A 21,661-nucleotide genomic window follows, 5' to 3' on the forward strand; every position below is an offset into this window, starting at 1 on the left:
ACACACACACACACACACACACCACAACACATTCATACATACTCTTCTGCCTGGCGGATAAATCCTCTTGGGGCAGACATAGGTATAGCAGCCCCCAGCCTTGGAAATGATACAGTGGAGGCTGGCCATGCACCAGGGGTAGAGATTGGGTTGGGAATTGGGGCCAGATGACCCACGAGGTTAAGTGAGGAGAACCAGCTCAAGGTCAGTGTTGCCACTGCACTCTCCCTGTGTCCACCAGCAGACGTGACTCCTAGGTACCATCACCAGCTTGATTCCTCACCTGGCATTTACTGACAACTGACTTAATTTCAGGTTGGTTCAATCTTTTAGTCCTGAGAAATCTCAGCCTCCGTTGTCTTGTCGTCTAAAATACTGGTCAACTTTTGGCTCTCCCTGCAGAGACTCCCCTTGCAGCCACAGCTTGGATGGTGGAAGTTTCCCTCAATTGCTCCCCCCCTCCTCCTGGTGGGCCTCGAGACTTCCCGTTGGTAATGGAGCCCCTGTGTGCTGTCGATTGCACGCGCACGGTGCTATACATCAACCTATTCCCTCCTGTGCAGTGCTTGGATCTCCCTCATTAGGCCTAAATTTACCTCCGTCCTACACAAACATGGCCTTAGCTCATTTTTATTGTTGTAAATTATTTATGAGGGAAATGTTGAATCTTGAAACTGAGGTGTGAGGAAAATTAATCCCATGTTACTTTTATCTTTCTGTACTTTTCTCCCCCTTGCTTCACTTATTGGGCTATAGCTGGAGAAAGAAGAGCTTTGGCATTTTTAAATATAATTAGTGTTGAAACTGCTTTCTCAGTTGGGTATCAGATGGGATGCTGGTCTCTCTGCACAGTGTCATGGAAAGCAGATCAGATCTGGGAAGGAGGACTAGAGGTCCTGTTCAGGTGGGCCGGCTGCCGGTTGCATGGCAGCTGACAACTCTGGGCCTTCTTCTCTAAATTCTTTGTCTTCTCTAAGATAGAGGTAATTAGACCCAGCCACCTTCCAGGTTTGGTATGATCATCAGTCAAGAAGGAGCCTAAGAAAGCTTTCTGAGAATTGCAAAGCGCTGTACAAATGCAGCTGGGTGTGTTAGTGTGTTTTGTGTGCAATTAGGATTTTGAGATAGAGGTGGGTCTCTATCTGCTGCAGAGCTGCTGAGGATGAAATCAGGGGTTGCTGCAAGTAGGCCTTGGTATTTTATGTTTTAGACCAGCATTGCCTCTTGCCACACAGGTTAACGTTGGTCTTAAACAGCCCGCTCCCCACCCTCCCCTCCCCGGCAGAATCTGCTCTGCAGGCTTGCATTAATGGCCTCTTCTCCCCTCTCAGAGGCCTGGCCTGTGACCCTGGGCGGCTGAGTACTCGGCGGTGCCATCCCTTCTGGCTCGAGGCTCCACACAGCCCGGGAAACGTGGAGTGCTAGTTAATAAATGGCCTTTTGTTAGGAAGGTCAATTGAAGTGACGGTAGAGACGCTGTTAAAAGTAATTTGCAGTCAGAAAATATGTAATTCAGGGCAAGCTGCTTTGAGTGATTGCCTCTGCCATGGATATCTTGGGCGTTTCTCATTAAAAGCTTCCTTTGCTGGTGGTGGGGCTTCCTCCACCGCCGAGCCGGCCGCGGCCCCGCGCCGCGAGGAGTCATTTGTCTGTATTTCACAAAGGCTGCCTTGATCCCCAGGGTACAGCAACTGGGGGGAAAGGGAAGAAGGAGGCGTGCATCCTAAATGCTCTGTGCTCATGCTCTGCTGTCGCATCCTCCCGTCTGCAGGCTGGGCTGCGACCGTGCACGCATGGGCACAGGCCGCCGGCTCCTTTGTCTGCCTCAGCTGGAGGCAGCCCGCAGCCATCTTGGAACCTGCGGCCCGGCTGCCTCCCCGGTGCATTGTGGGAGTGGCCGGGCTCCAGGGGGCGAGTTTCCCCACTGCCCTTGACCGCCGGCTTCGGGCAGGGAGAGCCGTTGTCACCCGCGCCTCGCGAGGACGTCGTGACCCGGGGACGGGACCCCATCAGCAAATAAAATATTTATTTAGTCCCATGCTTGCCTCCTCTCTCGCTCACAAAGTAGAGGCAGTACTATCTTAATAATAATAATTAAAAAAAACTTACCTCGGATGTTTTATTAAATTCACAGCATGATATTTTAGCACTGGCAGAATTTGTACATTCCGTTAATGAGTTGTTAATTGCAAAGCGTTTTGGTAACCAACAGCAGGTACCCATATTTTTCAAACTGCAGCAGTGTTATTTTCATGCTACCAATACTATGGGATTTTCCAAGTGATGATACTTTTTGATTAGTGTTTGCTTTGGACTGGGCTGATGCAGATATTTAACGCTAAACCTTCTTTATTGGGGGGCATGCATGCCTATTCATTCAATAAATACTTCCTGCCTACTTTGTGCAGGAAGCGCCAAGCCCGGTGCTTTATATAAACCTGCCTGGTAAATGAAATTTGAAAATAGAAAATGATGCAGTGGTGTGGCATGGTATCCTACCCCCTGGCCTGGGCTTCTAGAAGCTCATTTTCAGTAGAATTAAGTAAAGCATAACTTAGTTTGGCTTTTGTCGTGAACCGAAGTTGAGAGTGTGGCTTCTGCCAGGCGCTTCCTAGCCTTGATTGGAGACTTGGCTCAATTTCATTGACAAGTCAGTTTCCGGAGCCTTTTGTGGGCTTCAGGGGACACTGATTACATGGGTGACTTGCATATAGCATTCTGATTGTTCCCATTTAGAAGGCTGCAGTCATTTTTAATAGCCTCTGCCTTTTCTGATTCTAGGCTGAGAACTAAGAATATTTCTTCTCCCTGCCTAGTTAGGCAGGGTGTTTGGTTTGCTTTAGAAGCAGTAACCAGCTTTGAGAGATCTGGTAGACCTACAGTCAGTGGAATTTAATTGCTGCAGAAGGAGGTGGAATTTAACTTGCTCTTTTTCACTGCTTGTCCTTTTAAAAGTACTAGAAGTCATTTACATAGGATGTTACCTCTTTTATTTGCTTTCTGGTGCCCTGCCACTCCAGCTGCCCAGACCCAGTGCTCTCTATATTCTCCTTGTCTCCTCTGGTCACATCAAGAGGCAGTCAGCAGCAGAATAATAATTCCAGTTCCCCTCCCTTTCTCCCGAAGTGCCCAGCAAGAATTATGGTCATTGTTAGTATTTAGCTTTGAGTAAGTGCCCACATGACCTGCGGGATTAAACACCACAAAGGCACCTGCCAGTCCTCCCAGGAATGGCGCCTACCATATTTCTGGCCACTTACGCTGGACCTGTGGGCCCCAAACCTGCCAGTCTCATCTGCTTTTTGTTGAGTGCCCACTGTGTGCCAGGGACTCCTCCAGGCCCTTCGTTTAGGTGACTCCCTTAGATCTCACGGCAGCTCTGTGACTGTCCGTATCGTGACCTCTTGCTTGCTCAGAGTCACCAGCCGGTAAACCATGGAGCCTGGACTTGAACGCCGTTCCTTTGCCTGCATTCCCAGAACACTTTCTTCCATGTGTTTGCAAAGCTCTGCCTACTGAACAGTCCACGCTTGGTTGTGCGAGAGGCTGTGGATTTGGAAGTCTGCACCTCCACAAGGAGATACTGTAAGGGAGAGAAGTGAACAGTGACGTTAGATTCAGCTGTGTCTGCTTTCTCCTCAGAGAAGCTGTTGGTATCTGTTCAGAAGTCAGGCAGCTTGTTGAGAGTGGGAAGAATGGTTTGCTTCTGGGTTTGAGTCAAAGTTACCTCTCCGAGCAGGGACGGGCCCTCATTAACTATGTTCGCTCAGTGTTCAGAGCCAACATGAGAAGAGCAGGGGTTAGAGATGACTTGAGTTCTTGATCTGAGGAAAGGGTCAGGTAAGGCCGGGGCTCCTTTAGCCAGTTCAGGTATATGGAGCTTAGCTCAGGATATTTGCGCCAGGATTCCGGTTCTGTTTGAGACTTTGTATCGTTCACTTTAAATGGTCAGTTTGAATTTTGTGCTTTCTTTTTCCTTTTCGGAACCAGGACCAATCCACCATGCCTGAAGTCAAAGACCTTTCAGAAGCTTTGCCAGAGACGTCGATGGATCCCATCACAGGAGTGGGGGTGGTGGCTTCTCGGAACCGAGCCCCAACAGGCTACGATGTAGTAAGTCAAGATCCACTAATTCAACCAATATTTATCTCCTGTGTTCAAGACCCCCCGAACCTTGTGTGTAAATGTGCTCCTTGCCTCTGGGAACTTAAACAGGGAGGGAAAGCCTTACCAGTGGGAAGGTGTGGGAGTGTCCTGGTTTGGGAGTCAGAGGACCTGAGTCCACCTGGGCTGTTTCCTGGCCTTGGCCGAGTCACTTGACCTCTGTGATGGACATTTTCATCTTCTGTAAAACTAAAAGGTTGGCTCTGTTGATTTCTAAACTCACTTCCAGTTGTGAAATTTCAGGAACAGGATCCAAGAGTCTGAAAGATCTTTGTCATGGGTTGTCATGCATGCATAAGTGTCATCAGTGTATTGCCATACATTCTCATAGCTCTTTACAGTTTGCAGAGCAGTTTCCTACCTGTGAAGTCATTTGGCTCTCACAGTTCCCTGGAAGGCTAGGAGGGCAAAATAGCTTTTTCACCACTTTGCTGATTAAGAGAACCCAAGCTCCGACAAGTGAAGTGACAGAGGGCCGAGGCCCAGTCCTTGGGAGTGGTGAATCAGGACCAGACCGACCCCCTTCCAAGTCCACTGCTCTGACTGATCACACCACTACAATTTAGCAAAGAACTTGCTTTGCTTTTCAGCTGGCGTCTGTGGTGGTGTTCAGTAGTACTGATGGCTGGAATTGGTTATTTTGTTGTTTCGATTAGATAAATTGCTTAAAAGGTGCAGAGTAACATTAGGAGGGTTTAGTTACCAGTGACTGTGGTCATGTGTCCTGAGATTCTAAGGTGGTCTTATTTTCACTTTCCTCATTTTGTTTAAGACAGCATATTGTTCTTGTTTATTGAAAATGTGCACCAAGAATGTATAAGAATAAAAAGAATGCGAGGCTCATTAGCCAGCACTGAAAACCTGCCACCATGATTAGATTAGCATCCGATGTCCCAGGGGTGGGAGGGATACAGTGCCTGGTCCAGAAGAAGCCCTAAGGCATGGTTTCTCAACCTTGACACTAGTGACATTTTGGACCAGATAATCAGATAATTCTGTGTTGGGGGGCTGTCTGCACTACATATATAGGATGCTTAGCATCCCTGGCCTCTACCTATTAGATACCAGTAGCATTAACCTCCCTCCCCCCCCAGTTGTGACAACCAAAAATGTGTGCAGACATTGCCAGATGTCCCTAGGTGGAGGGGACAGAGGGGCAAAAGCAACCCCCGTTGAGAAGGCTGTAGTATACCTTGGCTCAGCCAGCACTGGGTCCCGTCCAGGGGAGGAGAAGCCCGTTAAAATGCTCCACATCACTTCCCCAACTGCTTGAAAGCTTACAAACATTTTAAAAGTGAAAGGACAAGGGAATCTTTTTTGACAAAGATTTGAGTCTTACCTGCTGTCTGACTTCAAAGCACTGTTTGAATGTATAACTTGCCATAAAATAGAATCATTAGATATGGCTTTGTGCCATAAAACTCTTGGGGAAGCTAATAAAAATGTTCCTGATTTGAGAAGCCAATGTGTCTTTTGATGAATTAGATATGAAGCAGCAAGTCATGAATCAGGGCAGGGGCTCAGTGCTCGTGATCTCTGGGAGGACTGGCTCAGGGGTTGCTCTCCTGAGAGGGCTCATGCGGGGGGCTCACACCCAGGGCATGGGTCTCCACGTCTTCTTGCTGTTCTCCTTTGTTGATTTGGTGTCTTTAACATCCTGTTTGTACCTTTGGGGTCATCTTGAAAGCTTGGCTAGTGGGTGGCAGATGGCCTTTGATAGTCTGGTTTTCTGAAAGTCTTGGTAAGTCTGACAGGAGCAGAATCTATCCCTATCATTTTCTCCTAACATCTAGCTCAGGGCAGAAGAGCGCAGTGTCAAATGAGTAAAATTAATAAGCACATTTCATGATTATGCTGTACCACGCATTATAGTGAAAGGTGAGCAGGGCAAGAGGCTCCCGAGGGTCAGCCCGGCAATTACCCAGCCTCCGCACGCGGAGATGGAGAGTGTCCGAAATCCCTCTGAAAGCCCTTTCGGGGAGACGGGTGGGAGATGTCTCTTTGTACTGACCGCTGGGTTGTTCCCAGATAGGATCTGGTTCCCTAGAAGTCTGACCCTGAGTTCAAGGGGAATGGGGGGGGCGGGGAGGCCAGGGGGAAGAGAGGCATTTCCCATTCCTTTTATCCGGAGTTTCATAGAACGTCAACCTCCAAACCGAACTGTAAGGCATTTTATGGTGGCGGGCTTCCGAGATGCTTAGACAGAACTGCAGTGGCTGAGGGAGCCTGCTGTGGATTGTGGCGAGACCCCTCTCTGCCTGTCACATCTGTGGCAGGATTAATCCCTCCTGTGCACAGAGTATGGTCAGTACTGTGACCACGCAGCCCCGAGAGTTTGGCAGGGATAGACCGCTGACCCTGGGCAGCACGGCCACACGCCTTGCTGCTTGTTTGAAGCCAAAGATGCCACATGTGTGTTTATAAAAATTTAATTTTATAACTTCTCTTCTCTCCAGGTCAGGGGAAACTTCTTAGGCTAAGGGGTGGGATTATTTGCTAAACTTCTTAGTTTATTGTCCCTATTTCTGCAGTCCTCTCTGAAATAGCCTGTCCTTTCTGTTCCATTGCCACACTCTCAGATCTTAGAGTGACTGGTGGTGATCCTTCCTGTCGTCAGAGGGCGGGTGGGTCGCCTGTGTCCTTGTGACGTCATTGCAGCTGTGAGCCGACTCTGTGGCATTTGCTGAGGGTATTACATGCTGTTTTTATCATATGTAGATGGTCAGTTTTCAGCGAACCGTAATGCCTAGAAGCACTTCATGCTAAAACTCTTCTGTGCAGAATTAATCTTTGATTCCCGAGTCACTCTGGGATATAGCAACATCTGAGGGCATCAGGCTGGCCATAACTGACGGCCAGTGTGGGTCTGTTTCTATGTATTTCTGGCAAAATACATCCTAATACATCCTAACTTTTATATCCTTTTGCCTTTCTAAACAAGTGCTTACAACTCAGAGACTAAAGCCTCCAACACCGTATTTATGAGATGACTCTCCAAAACGGAAATAGCTTCTTTTGATAATATGCTTTTTGGTAATATACTTTCCTTTTTTTTTTTTTAATTTTTTTATTCTTATATTATCCCCATACATTACATCATTAGTTTTAGATGAAGTGTTCCATGATTCATTGTTTGTGCATAACACCCAGTGCTCCATGCAGAATGCGCCCTCCTCAATACCCACCACCAGGCTAACCCATCCTCCCACCCCCCTCCCCTCTAGAACCCTCAGTTTGGTTTTTTTTTTAAAGATTTTATTTATTTTTTTGACAGAGACACAGAGAGAGAGAGGGAACACAAGCAGGGGGAGTGGGAGAGGGAGAAGCAGGCTTTCCGCCGAGTGGGGAGCCCGATGTAGGGCTCGATCCCAGGACCCTGGGATCATGACCTGAGCCGAAGGCAGACGCTTAACGACTGAGCCACCCAAGCGCCCCCCTCAGTTTGTTTTTCAGAGTCCATCGTCTCTCATGGTTCGTCTACCCCTCCAATTCCCCCCCTTCATTCTTCCCCTCCTGCTACCTTCTTCTTCTTCTTCTTCTTTTTTTTTTTCTTAACATATATTCCATTATTTGTTTCAGAGGTACAGATCTGAGATTCAACAGTCTTGCACAATTCACAGCGCTTACCAGAGCACATACCCTCCCCAGTATCTATCACCCAGTCACCCCATCCCTCCCACCCCACCCCCCACTCCAGCAACCCTCAGTTTGTTTCCTGCGATTAAGAATTCCTCGTATCAGTGAGGTCATATGATACATGTCTTTCTCTGTTTGACTTATTTCGCTCAACATAATACCCTCCCGTTCCATCCACGTCGTTGCAAATGGCAAGATCTCATTCCTTTTGATGGCTGCATAATATTCCATTGTATATATATACCACCTCTTCTTTATCCATTCATCTGTCGATGGACATCTTGGCTCTTTCCACAGTTTGGCTATTGTGGGCATTGCTGCTATAAACATTGGGGTGCACGTACCCTTTCGGATCCCTACTTTTGTATCTTTGGGGTCAATACCCAGTAGTGCAATTGCTGGATCATATGGTAGCTCTATTTTCAACTTTTTGAGGAACCTCCATACTGTTTTCCAGAGTGGCTGCACCAGCTTGCATTCCCACCAACAGTGTAGGAGGGTTCCCCTTTCTCCGCATCCCCGCCAACATCTGTCGTTTCCTGACATGTTAATTTTAGCCATTCTGACTGGTGTGAGGTGGTATCTCATTGAGGTTTTGATTTGGATTTCCCTGATGCCGAGCGATATTGAGCACTTTTTCATGTGTCTGTTGGCCATTTGGATGTCTTCTTTGGGAAAATGTCTGTTCATGTCTTCTGCCCATTTCTTGATTGGATTCCTTGTTCTTTGGGTGTTGAGTTTGAGGAGTTCTTTATAGATTTTGGATACCAGTCCTTTATCTGATATGTCATTTGCAAATATCTTCTCCCATTCTGTCGGTTGTCTTTGGTTTTGTTGACTGTCTCCTTTGCTTTGCAAAAGCTTTTTATCTTGATGAAGTCCCAATAGTTCATTTTTGCCCTTGCTTCCCTTGCCTTTGGCAATGTTTCTAGGAAGAAGTTGCTTCGGCTGAGGTCGAAGAGGTTGCTGCCTGTGTTCTCCTTTAGGATTTTGATGGACTCCTGTCTCACATTGAGGTCTTTCAACCATTTGGAGTCTATTTTTGTGTGTGGTGTAAGGAAATGGTCCAGTTTCATTCTTCCGCATGTGGCTATCCAATTTTCCCAACACCATTTGTTGAAGAGACTGTCTTTGTTCCATTGGACATTCTTTCCTGCTTTGTCGAAGATTAGTTGACCATAGAGTTGAGGGTCCATTTCTGGGCTCTCTATTCTGTTCCCTTGATCTATGTGCCTGTTTTTGTGCCAGTACCATACTGTCTTGATGATGACAGCTTTGTAATAGAGCTGGAAGTCCGGAATTGTGATGCCGCCAGCTTTGCTTTTCTTTTTCAACATTCCTCTGGCTATGTGGGGTCTTTTCTGGTTCCATACAAATTTTAGGATTATTTGTTCCATTTCTTTGAAAAAAGTGGATGGTATTTTGATGGGGATTGCATTGAATGTGTAGATTGCTCTAGGTAGCATTGACATCTTCACAATATTTGTTCTTCCAATCCATGAGCATGGAACGTTTTTCCATTTCTTTGTGTCTTCCTCAATTTCTTTCATGAGTATTTTATAGTTTTCTGAGTACAGATCCTTTGCCTCTTTGGTTAGATTTATTCCTAGGTATCTTACGGTTTTGGGTGCAATTGTAAATGGGATCGACTCCTTAATTTCTCTTTCTTCTGTCTTGTTGTTGGTGTATAGGAATGCCACTGACTTCTGTGCATTGATTTTATATCCTGCCACTTTACTGAATTGCTGTATGAGTTCTAGCAGTTTTGGGGTGGAGTCTTTGGGGTTTTCCACATAAAGTATATCATCTGCAAAGAGTGAGAGTTTGACTTCTTCTTTGCCGATTTGGCTGCCTTTTATTTCTTTTTGTTGTCTGATTGCTGTGGCTAGGACTTCCAATACTATGTTGAATAGCAGCGGTGATAGTGGACATCCCTGCCGCGTTCCTGACCTTAGGGGGAAAGCTCTCAGTTTTTCCCCATTGAGATTGATACTCGCTGTAGGTTTTTCATAGATGGCTTTTATGATATTGAGGTATGTACCCTCTATGCCTATACTCTGAAGAGTTTTGATCGAGAAAGGATGCTGTACTTTGTCAAATGCTTTTTCTGCATCTATTGAGAGGATCATATGATTCTTGTTCTTTCTTTTGTTAATGTATTGTATCACGTTGATTGATTTGCGGATGTTGAACCAACCTTGCAGCCCAGGGATAAATCCCACTTGGTCGTGGTGAATAATCCTTTTAATGTACTGTTCGATCCTATTGGCTAGTATTTTGGTGAGAATTTTTGCATCCATGTTCATCAGGGATATTGGTCTGTAATTCTCCTTTTTGATGGGGTCTTTGTCTGGTTTTGGGATCAAGGTAATGCTGGCCTCATAAAATGAGTTTGGAAGTTTTCCTTCCATTTCAATTTTTTGGAACAGTTTCAGAAGAATAGGTATTCATTCTTCTTAAAATGTTTGGTAGAATTCCCCTGGGAAGCCATCTGGCCCTGGGCTTTTGTTTTTTGGGAGATTTTTGATGACTCCTTCAATTTCCTTAGTGGTTATAGGTCTGTTCAGGTTTTCTATTTCTTCCTGGTTCAGTTTTGGTAGTTGATACATCTCTAGGAATGCATCCATTTCTTCCAGGTTATCTAATTTGCTGGCATAGAGTTGCTCATAATATGTTCTTATAATTGTTTGTATTTCTTTGGTGTTGGTTGTGATCTCTCCTCTTTCATTCATGATTTTGTTGATTTGGGTCCTTTCTCTTTTCTTTTTGATAAGTCTGGCCAGGGGTTTATCAATCTTGTTAATTCTTTCAAAGAACCAGCTCCTAGTTTCGTTGATCTGTTCTACTGTTCTTTTGGTTTCTATTTCATTGATTTCTGTTCTGATCTTTATTATTTCTCTTCTCCTGCTGGGTTTAGGTTTTATTTGCTGTTCTTTCTCCAGCTCCTTTAGGTGTAGGGTTAGGTTGTGTACTTGAGACCTTTCTTGTTTCTTGAGAAAGGCTTGTATTGCTGTATACTTTCCTCTTAGGACTGCCTTTGCTGCATCCCAAAGATTTGGAATAGTTGTGTTTTCATTTTCATTGGTTTCCATGAATTTTTTAATTCTTCTTTAATTTCCTGGTTGACCCATTCATTCTTCAATAGGATGCTCTTTAGCCTCCATGTATTTGAGTTCTTTCCGACTTTCCTCTTGTGATTGAGTTCTAGTTTCAAAGCATTGTGGTCTGAAAATAGGCAGGGAATGATCCCAATCTTTTGGTACCGGTTGAGACCTGATTTATGACCTAGGATGTGATCGATTCTGGAGAATGTTCCATGGGCACTAGAGAAGAATGTGTATTCCATTGCTTTGGGATGCAATGTTCTGAATATGTCTGTGAAGTCCATTTGGTCCAGTGTGTCATTTAAAGTCTTTATTTCCTTGTTGATCTTTTGCTTAGACGATCTGTCCATTTCAGTGAGGGGGTGTTAAAGTCCCCCACTATTATTGTATTGTTGTCGATGTGTTTCTTTGCTTTTGTTATTAATTGCCTTATATAATTGGCTGCTCCCATGTTAGGGGCATAGATATTTACAATTGTTAGATCTTCTTGGTGGATAGACCCTTTAAGTAGGATATAGTGTCCTTCCTCATCTCTTATTACAGTCTTTGGTTTAAAATCTAATTTGTCTGATATAAGGATTGCCACCCCAGCTTTCTTTTGGTGTCCATTAGCATGGTAAATGGTTTTCCACCCCCTCACTTTCAATCTGGGGGTGTCTTTGGTTCTAAAATGAGTCTCTTGCAGACAACATATCGATGGGTCTTGTTTTTTAATCCAGTCTGATAGCCTGTGTCTTTTGATTGGGGCATTGAGCCCATTTACATTCAGGGTAACTATTGAAAGATAGGAATTTAGTGCCATTGTATTGCCTGTAAGGTGACTGTTACTGTATATTGTCTGTGTTCCTTTCTGGTCTATGTTGCTTTTAGGGTCTCTCTTTGCTTTGAGGACCCCTTTCAAGATTTTTTGTAGGGCTGGTTTCGTGTTTGCAAATTCCTTTAGTTTTTGTTTGTCCTGGAAGCTTTTTATCTCTCCTTCAATTTTCAATGACAGCCTAGCTGGATATAGTATTCTTGGCTGCATATTTTTCTCATTTAGTGCTCTGAATATATCTTGCCAGTCCTTTCTGGCCTGCCAGGTCTCTGTGGATAGGTCTGTTGCCAATCTAATGTTTCTACCATTGTAGGTTACATATCTCTTCTCCCTAGCTGCTTTCAGGATTTTCTCTTTGTCTCTGAGACTCGTAAGTTTCACTATTAGATGTCGGGGTGTTGACCTATTTTTATTGATTTTGAGAGGGGTTCTCTGTGCTTCCTGGATTTTGATGCCTGTTTCCTTCCCCAAATTAGGGAAGTTCTCTGCTATAATTTCCTCCATTATACCTTCTGCCCCTCTCTCTCTTTCTTCTTCTTTGGGATCCCAATTATTCTAATGTTGTTTCGTCTTATGGTATCGCTTATCTCTCGAATTCTGCCCTCGTGATCCAGTAGTTGTTTATCTCTCTTTTTCTCAGCTTCTTTATTTTCCATCATTTGGTCTTCTATATCACTGATTCTCTCTTCTGCCTCATTTATCCTAGCAGTTAGTGCCCCCATATTTGATTGCACCCCATTAATAGCCTTTTTGATTTCAACTTGGTTAGATTTTAGTTCTTTTACTTCTCCAGAAAGGGTTTCTCTAATAACTTCCATGCTTTTTTCAAGCCCAGCTAGTATCTTTAAAGCGATGATTCTGAACTCTAGATCTGACATCGTACTAATGTCTGTATTGAGTAGGTCCCTGGCAGTCGGTACTACCTCTTGTTCTTTTTGTTGAGGTGATTTTTTCCGTCTTGTCATTTTGTGCAGAGGAGAATAGATTAATGAGAGAACAAAATGCTAGCAGAGTAACAACATCCCCAGAAAATACACTCTAAACAAATCAGAAAAGACCTGAAGCAGTGGGAAAAGAAAGGGAAAGAGAGAAAAAAGAAAAAGAAAAAGAAAAAGATAAAGATAAAAACAAACAAAAACAGAACAAAACAAAACAACAACAACAAAAAACCAGAATGTGATCAAATATGATCAGGCTGGTATATAGATCAATGCCACACACTAGATTTTGGGTGTATTTTGGTCTGTTAGAAGAAAGTGCCTCCCAAAATTTTAAAGAAAGAAAAACTTATATATGTACAAAAATAAGGGTTGATATGATGAAGGGATGGAATATGACTGTAAAGATGGAAATTATAAATAATTTTATAAAAGGAATTGATAAGAAGTTGTTTGAAAAAAGAAAGAAGAGGATTTAAAAAAAAAAGAAAAGAAAAGGGAGAGAATGTGATCAGGCAGGGGAGTAGGAAAAAAACCATATACTAGAGATTTAGGGTATATTTTGATCTGTTAGAAGAAACTATCTCAAAATTTTAAAGAGAGAACAACTTATATATATATGCCAAAAATACGGGTAACTACTATGAAGGGATAGAATATGACTCTAAAAATGAAAAATAAAAATGTTTTTTAAAAAAGGGATTGATAAGATGTTGGTTGAAAAAGGGAAAAAGAAAAATTAAAAAAAAAAAGAAAAAAGACAGTTAAAAAAAATTAACTTTGAAAGACTAAAGAATCATGGTAAAAAAGCCATGAATTCTATGTGCAGTATTCCCCTAGCGCTGGAGTTCTGCCGTTCTCATTGATCAGTAAACTTGGTCTTGGCTGGCTGTTCTCGCTGATCTTCTGGGGAGGGGCCTGTTGCCGTGGTTTCCAAATGTCTTTGCCGGAGGCGGAATTGCCCCGCCCTTGCCCCCTCCCGGCTAAGTAATCTGCTCGGGTTTGCTCTCTGGAGCTTTTGTTCCCTGCGAGCTTTCTGTACAGCTTTGAAGGTGGAGAGTGAAAATGGCAGCCTCCCAATCTCCGCCCCAGAGGGGCCGAGAACTTGGGGCCCTGCTCCTCAGTGAGCCCCCAGAGAAAAGCTGTCAGTCACTCCCGTCTCCCCAGTCTCCCGCCGCACTCCGTGCTCACCCGGCCTGTGACCGCGCGTTTCTATCTCTGGCACCCGACCCCGGGTGGAGTCTCCAAACCCAGCAGATCCCTGCGGCGCACTCCCGCGCGGCTCCTCCCGGGGGAGGAAGGTGAGTCTCCCCGGATCTGCCGCTTGTTGGGTCCCTGCTGGAGGAGCAGGGGCCCGACTGTGCCGCGGATCACGGTTTATGGCAACCCCGAGCTGAGAGCCCGCGCCTGGGCTCCCCCTCTGCAGCCGGCTTCCCTGCTCCATTACCTAGGAGCTCTGCCGCACTCAGGCACCCCCGGTCTTTCTGTGACCCCGAGGGTCCTGAGACCACACTGTCCCGCGAGGGTTCCACCCCCAGCTTAGCCACCGGACTGACATCCCTCAGCAGACCAGACTTTTAAAAGTTCCGATTTTGTGCTCCGGGGCTCTATCACTTGCCAGAAGCGGCCGACGGAGGCCCCTCCCCTGCCGTCTATCCTCCCGAATATCGCCTCGGATTCACTTCTCCGCACGTCCTACCTTCCAGAAAGTGGTCGCTTCTCTGTTCAGAGAGTTGTTGCTTTTCCTTTCTTCGATCTCCTGTTGAGTTTGTAGGTGTTCAGAATGGTTTGATCCCTATCCAGCTGAATTCCTGAGAGTAGAGGAAATCCAGGTCTCCTACTCCTCTGCCATCTTGCTCCGCCCGGTAATATACTTTCATATGATAATATGCTGTTTGGGCAAAAACTAACAAAACAAAAAGTCAACAACACAGAGAAAGAATAATCAAATGCTCTAGAGCATTTTAACTTAGTCTATTTATCCCACCTGTTTTGTGAGCAAATACTACGTACCAGCTAGGAACTGGGAACATAGTGGTGAGTGAAAACATACAGTGTCCTGCCTTCATGAAGCTTACAGCCCAGAGGGAGAGGAAGAGAATTAAATGATCACACAGATAAATGTAAAATAAAACTGTGGTAAGTGCTTGGAAGGGAAGTTCTAACACACTGTTGTTTCTGTCAGATCCCGCTTTCCAGACCTGTCCACCTTTCTTTCTAAATTCCAGGTTACGACAGCAAGGACTCACTCCAGCTTACTTCTAGAAATCCCTCCCTTTCTTCTCTACCCTGAGACCTGCCAAGTGTCTGTCCTCCAGCGTTTTCTGAGCCTCTCCTAGGGCACGGCCTCAAGTGTGCTCAGGGTTCTTGGGCTCTGGCTCTCTCCCCGGCCACCGCACTGCGCCGTTCCTGTTGGTGACATCTGTGAGTCTGCCCTTGGCTGGGTACAGCTCCCTGCTAACCTAGCAATGGCTGCTCCCACCTTTCTGGCCTGAGCGGGGATGGACGCTGCTTTCCCTACCACTCCCTTCTTCTCGGACCTGCCATGGTTACCCACAGAACAGCTGAGACCAGAGTCACTTTTCAGGAGACTTTTCTGGAGCTCTGAGGATGAGGGGAATGAGAGAATAAAACTCAGAGAATATGAGAATATGCTACTGAGGCCCAGTGTCCTTTGACCCCCTACTTGCCCAGACTCTGCCCTCATTCTGCCTACCCCAGAACGACATTTAGAGTTGAATCCCAGCCTCGGAGAGAGGAGGGGATTTTTTTCTTTTTCCTCTCTCCAATCTAAGACCTCCTTCATTCTCTTCGAGAGAAACCTCACCCTATACACGGAGTCTTTATGGCATAGTCACCCCAAAGTGACAGATTATCCCTTAGCTCAGTGACTACTTTCAGATGTCCAGGTGGGGAATGCTCAAGCTTTTGTGGGTCTCAGTCTTGCGGAGAACCCCACACGCCAAATTCCTGTTGCAGTAGCTCTGGGGTGGGGCCTGAGAATTTCATTCTAACCAGTTCCCAGGTGGTGTTGATGCTGGTGTTCCAGGGGCCACACTTTGAGAACCACTGGTCTAAATCGAGTCATTCTTAAATAATCTATACATGTGGCCACCACAGGTCTACCTCAGGGAGGGCTGTGCTAGCTTTTTCTGTTGTTTTCAGCCTCTCCTGATTCAGACTTTAGGAAGTCTCTGGGGATGTGTGTGTATGTCTGTGGATTTTTCTTTTTAAAATATATTTTAAAAATATAAATGGAATGGTGCTATTCATACTCTCCTACCTTTTAAAATGTATTGTGGGCATAGATAGCTTTATATCATCCATATAGATATATCTCATCCTTTTAATAACAAATACCGTATTATCTGGCTGTGCCAAAATTTGGCTTATAATCCCACACTGAAGGACACTTAGTTTGTTTCCAATTTTTGTTTTTAATACGATAAACAAGGTCCTTGCACATGTATCCTGGCATGGTTGTCCTGCTAGATCCAAAAAACAATTCCATAGGTTGGAATTACTGGGTCAGGGTATTCACATTTTAATTTGATAAACATTACTGATTGCCTTCCAGAAAGGTTGTGACATTCTGTCAGTTTCCATTCTCACTAAAGTGAAAGTGAATAAAATGAATTTTGGGGGGGTGGGGGCAGGGGATGAATTGACAGAGTCTCCCCGTCCCCCAGGCTTTGTGCCCAACTTCCTGTTGTCCTAGGACTTTTCCCAGTAGGCATACCTCCAGGAGTGAGGGCCTAATGATAGTATGCACACTTGTTGCGATGCTAGCCAACAAGAGGTCTGTCATCCCTGAGAAGCAGAGACCGTGTAGGACAAAAATCCAGCCTCATTTGGCGCACGTGATTTCAGTGTATCTTCTAATCTCACTTCCTTCTACTAGCTTCTTCTCTGGCCTCATTGAACTTCTCACTTTCTCACGTTCAGAATAAGAAAACTTTGTACCATCATGCCTCTGAGTCTCCTTTTTCCAGAATTCCGGAATTCCTGTACCTCCCTCCCCACTTTTTGGGTAAAATTTTACCTCTCCTTCAAAACCGCATTTGAGTAGCTCCTTAGTGAAATTTTTTCCTGACATTACTCATTCATTTATTTATTCATGCATTGGTTTCACAAATATTTGTCAACCAGCTGCTATTGCGTGAGGCCCTGGGAATCCGAGGCCTGGGAAGGTTGGGTTCCACCAGGTGGAAGGTCAGAGGTGAGCTCAGAGGTGAGGCTGGATCATAGCACAAAGGAGTTGGCTGTTATTCTGAGGGCGGTGGGGGGGGGGGTCAGAGGACTTCAAGAAGAAGAGATTCTTAGATGTGTGTTTTCAAAAGTTCACTCGGTGTGTGCAACAAAGAGAATAATTAGAAGATAGGCGTACTGGGGCAGGGGCGTGGGTTTGGAGGCTCTGGGCTAGCGCGGGTGTGAGAGTAGTGGCCTGACCAGTCACCCTGGAAACAGGAAGTACATGGATCTGAGGGACATGGGCATCCAAATACATATTCTTTCACAGGAAAAAATGGATTAAGTGTTGGGAGGCAGGCACAGAGGTGAGGAAAGGAAGGGCCCCGATGATACGGGGTGTCTTGCTGGGCGGCCAGTGGATGCTGACGCTCTCTACCTGAAAGGGAAACATGGGAAGCCAGGTGGGTTGCAGGTGGAGAAGTGTGATTGGCTCAGTTTGGGGCACATTGAGTTGCTTGTGTGACATCCAGGCGGAGATGTTGAGGGGCCCCTGGGCTGAAGGTCCCAAGAGACCATGGTGTAACTGAGATGTTCCTGGGAGCTGGTCCCTGCAGAGTCACTGAGTACTGGGTGCGAAGGGGGCCGCAAAGAGGGGACCGGGGCTGAGTGTCCAGAGACGTAGGTGAAAATTAGTAAGAAACTGGAGGAAAATGAGTCTTTCTAGAAGAAGGGGTGGTTGTTAACTTTCACAGTTGCCTGAAGGTTAAGTAAAATGAAGCTGAAAGGTTTCTGGTGAGTTAATACCAAGGAGGTGGTTACGGACTCGGTAGTGCAAGGCTGGAGTGGACCTGAAGAGCCCACCTGAAGTGGGAGGGGACCTCAAAGGAAGGGAGGGAGAGGGAGGCGGCAGCTGGAGGGTGATGTGGGGTCAGCAGTCTTTATTCTTTTGTGTAAAGGTGGGAGAGTGTTGAGCTCGCTTAGCTGCCAATGGGAAGGAACCAGGGTGATAGAGGGTTGAGGATATATGGGAGGGAGGGCTGTGTGAGGAAGCAAGGCCCACGAGGGGCCGAGGACTTGGCATCTAGGACCTGCCAGAGAAGAGCTGGGAAGTGATGCTTGCGTGGTTCCGGCTCCCTGCTGGCCCCGCATGCTGGGGAGCTGGCCCTGGTCACGGGCTGTGACCAGCGAGTGGGCCTCTTGGGCAGACACTGGCCAGTCATGTCTTAAGTCTGCACTTCCCCTGTCTCCTTTCTCTCAACACTGCTTATTTCTGAAACTAATTAGACAAAACCTTTCTTAAAAACGGTTGGACCTGAATAATTTATATATGCCCTAAATGTATTTGGGATTTTCCAAATAATTAGAAGTTTCAAATGCTTGAACTGTCAAACGTGAGGGGCACTCGGGGGACTCGGGAAGACCAGCTCCCCTCTGGGCCAGTGTCTAGGGGGCACACAGAGGGGTAAGTTTAAAGTCCTAAGCCTGCAAATGAGGTCCTACTTATAGCAAAGCGGTGAAAGAAAAGAATGATCTGCTAAATGCTGAAACAGGTTCCAGCAAGCTGGGGTTTTTATACAGCACTCAAGAAATTCGTAAAAAAGTCACATGCAAAGCCTGTGAAGATGGTGACGGTATCTTACTAAAAACATATGGCGGGCCTCAAGTGGGAAATGTGGGATGTAATCCCCTGTCCCGTCTGGTCCCAGCTGTCACGGGGCCCCCCCCCCGGACAGCTCAAGTGCTCCCCGTGGCCAGAGGACAGCCAGAGCCCGTGGCCTCGAGGAGCTGCCGTCCCGAGGCTGTGCTTCTGCGGAGCAAAAGCAGAAGCAGGGGGCAGTGGCGTCTTCCTGCTGCCTCGGGTCCCCTCCCCGCCGCTCCACTGGCCAGAGCGGAAACCTCCACAGACGGGGACCCAGCCCACATGCTGGTTTATTTTCAGAACCAGAGCTTGTTTTGAGAAAAAGCACCAGGTGTTCCTCCCTTTTGTTTTGTTAGAAAATACATGAAACTGAGAATTACTGAAAACACGGACGGCGCTCTTGTGACCAGCCCTCAGGCCCTTGTTTCCTGCAACCCGGGTTAGCGGACCTCGGGCCGTGCCGGCCTGTCCCCGCACACTAGCCTGTGCCCCACAGGGCCTGGGTCTCAGACGGCCAGGGGCTGAGAGGCGTGCCTGGCCTGCTGTTAGGACGAGTGGCCTCCATCCCTTCTTTAGGCTCCTGTCCCACCAACTCTGCATCTTGGTTCTGACCCAGAGACTGTCTCTCCATAATGACTCGCTCCCTCGTTGGTTCATCTGGAAAGCGGGGAGGACTTGAGAAACAGTGCGGGCAGTGTCTGGTGCTTCCTTCTGTTTGTTTGTTTTTTTAAGATTTTATTTATTTATTAGACAGAGACACAGCGAGAGAGGGAACACAAGCAGGGGGAGTGGGAGAGGGAGAAGCAGGCTTCCCATGGAGCAAGGAGCCCCATGCAGGACTCGATTCCAGGACCCCGGGATCATGACCTGAGCCGAAGGCAGACGCTTAACGACTGAGCCACGCAGGCGCCCCTGCCAAACTTCCTCTTCACCGCTTAGAAAGGCTTCTGACAAGCCTCAGTGAGTTGGGTTAATGGAAAAGATGAGGGAGGGGTTTGCTTTAATTTTTCTTTTTTTTTTTTTTTTCAGTTCAGCTTTTTATTTGGAGATGACTGTAGATTCACATGAAGTTGTAAGAAGTAATATGGAAAGATCTTGTGTTTACTCATGTTCTCCCGATAGTAACATCTTGCAAATTCTAGTACAACATCACAATCAGGATATTGACACTGATACAGTCAAGATACAGAACGTACCCGGGATTTTATTTTTATTCAGGTATGATGAGGCCAACAGATCAGGGGACAGGTGCCTTTGAAAAGGTAGTTTGTTCTACTTCCAGCACCCAGGAGGAGGGGACACACCACGGTGCCATACAGGGCCACCCGGGGAAGCACCAGCATTGGGCAGGAGGCAGGGGGAGTAAGGGAGAAGCATGAGCCGGAGCCTTTCTTGTGGTTTCTGTGGGAAAGGCAAGGCAGGTCAGGTAAGCACACTTAGGACTGTCTAGTTGAAATAATTTCAGCTGTAAGGGACGGTCTCTAGTTGTCGGATAACCTGGCCCTGGGGTGATTTAGGGTAGGGCGACAGTGGAAGGAGCCTGATAAAAGGAGGTGGATGGGGATATAGACTCAGGATTGGTTGGTTTGCATATAAACACTTTGCTTATAGGCAGGTTGTCTTCTCTCTCTAGGAGTTAACTACCCTTCTCCTTAACCGCGGACAAGCACTAATTTGTTCTCCATTTCTGTAATTTTGTCATTTTAGGAATGTTATGTAAATGGAATCGTACAGCATGTAACCTTTTGGGATTCGCTTTTTTGCTGTTCTTTTTTTAAAAACTCAGCATAATTCTCTGGAGATTCATCTGTTGCGCTTTTTATTGCTGAATAGTATTAATTGGTATGGCTGCACCACAGTTAGCTTAACTATTTACCTATTGAAGGACATCCTGGTTGTTCCAAGTTTGGAACTGTTTTGAATAAAGCTGCTATAAATACTTGTGAACACGTTTTCGTGTGAACATGTTTTCATCCCTCTGGGATAAATGTCCAGGAGTGAGGCTGTTGGTCCTATGGTAGCTGCATGTTCCGTTTTTTAAGAAAATGCCAAATCCCTTTCCCATGTGGCTGTTAACATTTTACATTTCCACTGGTAATGTAGAAATGATCCAGTTTCTCTACATTCTTTCCAGCATGTATTATTGTCACTAGTTTTGTTTGTTTGTTTGTTTTAGCCAATCTGATAGTTGTGTAGTGGCAAGTCGTTTGGTTTTAATTCGTATTACTCTAGCGGCTAATCACGTTGAACACCCTTTCCCGTGTATTTGCCATCTCTGTGTCTTCACTGAAATGTCACTTCAACTCTTACTCCTTTTCTAATTTGATTGTTTGGTTTTTTACTGTCTGAAGTGTCCTTGTGTACTGTAGGTGTGCGTCTTTTTGTTGGTTATGTGGTTTGGAAATACTTTCTTCTGGTCTGTACTTCCTTTTTATTGTAACAGGGTCTCGTATGAGCAAAAATTTTAAATTTTGACAAAGTCCAACTTACCAGTTTTTCCATTTTTTTGGTGTCAAGTCTAAGAACTTTTAGCCTAGCCCTAGATCCTGAAGATTTTCTATTTTTTTTCTACAAGATTTATAGTTTTACATTTAACATTTAAGTCTGTGATACGTTTTGACTTTTGCACAAGGTGTGGACTTAGGTCTGAGTTCTCTCTTTTTTCTGCTATGGATGAACAACTGCTCCAGTACATTTGTTTGAAAGGCAGCCTTTCCTTTTGAATTGCTTTTGAGCCTTTAGAAAAAAAAATCAATTGGGCATATTTGTGTGGCTCTCTCTCAGGTTCCATTCTGTGTGTCTAGCCTTCTGCCAGTACCACACAGTATTGATTACTGCAGCTCTGTAATAGGTCTTGAAATTGGCGAGAATGATTCCATCCACTTTATTCTTTTTTTTTTTTAAGATTTTATTTATTTATTTGACAGAGATAGAGAGAGGGAGAGCACAAGCAGGTGGAGCTGCAGGCAGAGGGAGAGGGAGAAGCAGGCTCCCCGCTGAGGAAGGAGCCTGATGTGCAGCTCGATCCCAGGACCCTGGGATCATGACCTGAGCTGAAGTCAGCTGCTTAACCGACTGAGCCACCCAGGCACCCCTCCATCCACTTTATTCTTTTTAAAAATTGTTTCAGCTGGGCGCCTGGGTGGCTCAGTTGGTTAAGCGACTGCCTTCGGCT

At 45.7% G+C, this 21,661-nt stretch overlaps 1 protein-coding gene across 1 annotated transcript in view; it reads left to right on the plus strand.

The window, feature by feature from the left end:
- MVB12B (multivesicular body subunit 12B) overlaps window positions 1–21,661 on the plus strand; it is a 186,514-nt gene that overhangs the window by 1,693 nt on the left and 163,160 nt on the right. The window contains exon 2 of the mRNA XM_021691486.1: window positions 3,991–4,113. Within this exon, the coding sequence (XP_021547161.1) occupies window positions 3,991–4,113 (123 nt within the window). The remainder of the gene's footprint in view (window positions 1–3,990; window positions 4,114–21,661) is intronic.

Source organism: Neomonachus schauinslandi, chromosome 13 (assembly GCF_002201575.2).
Source record: "Neomonachus schauinslandi chromosome 13, ASM220157v2, whole genome shotgun sequence".
NCBI lineage: Eukaryota > Metazoa > Chordata > Mammalia > Carnivora > Phocidae > Neomonachus > Neomonachus schauinslandi.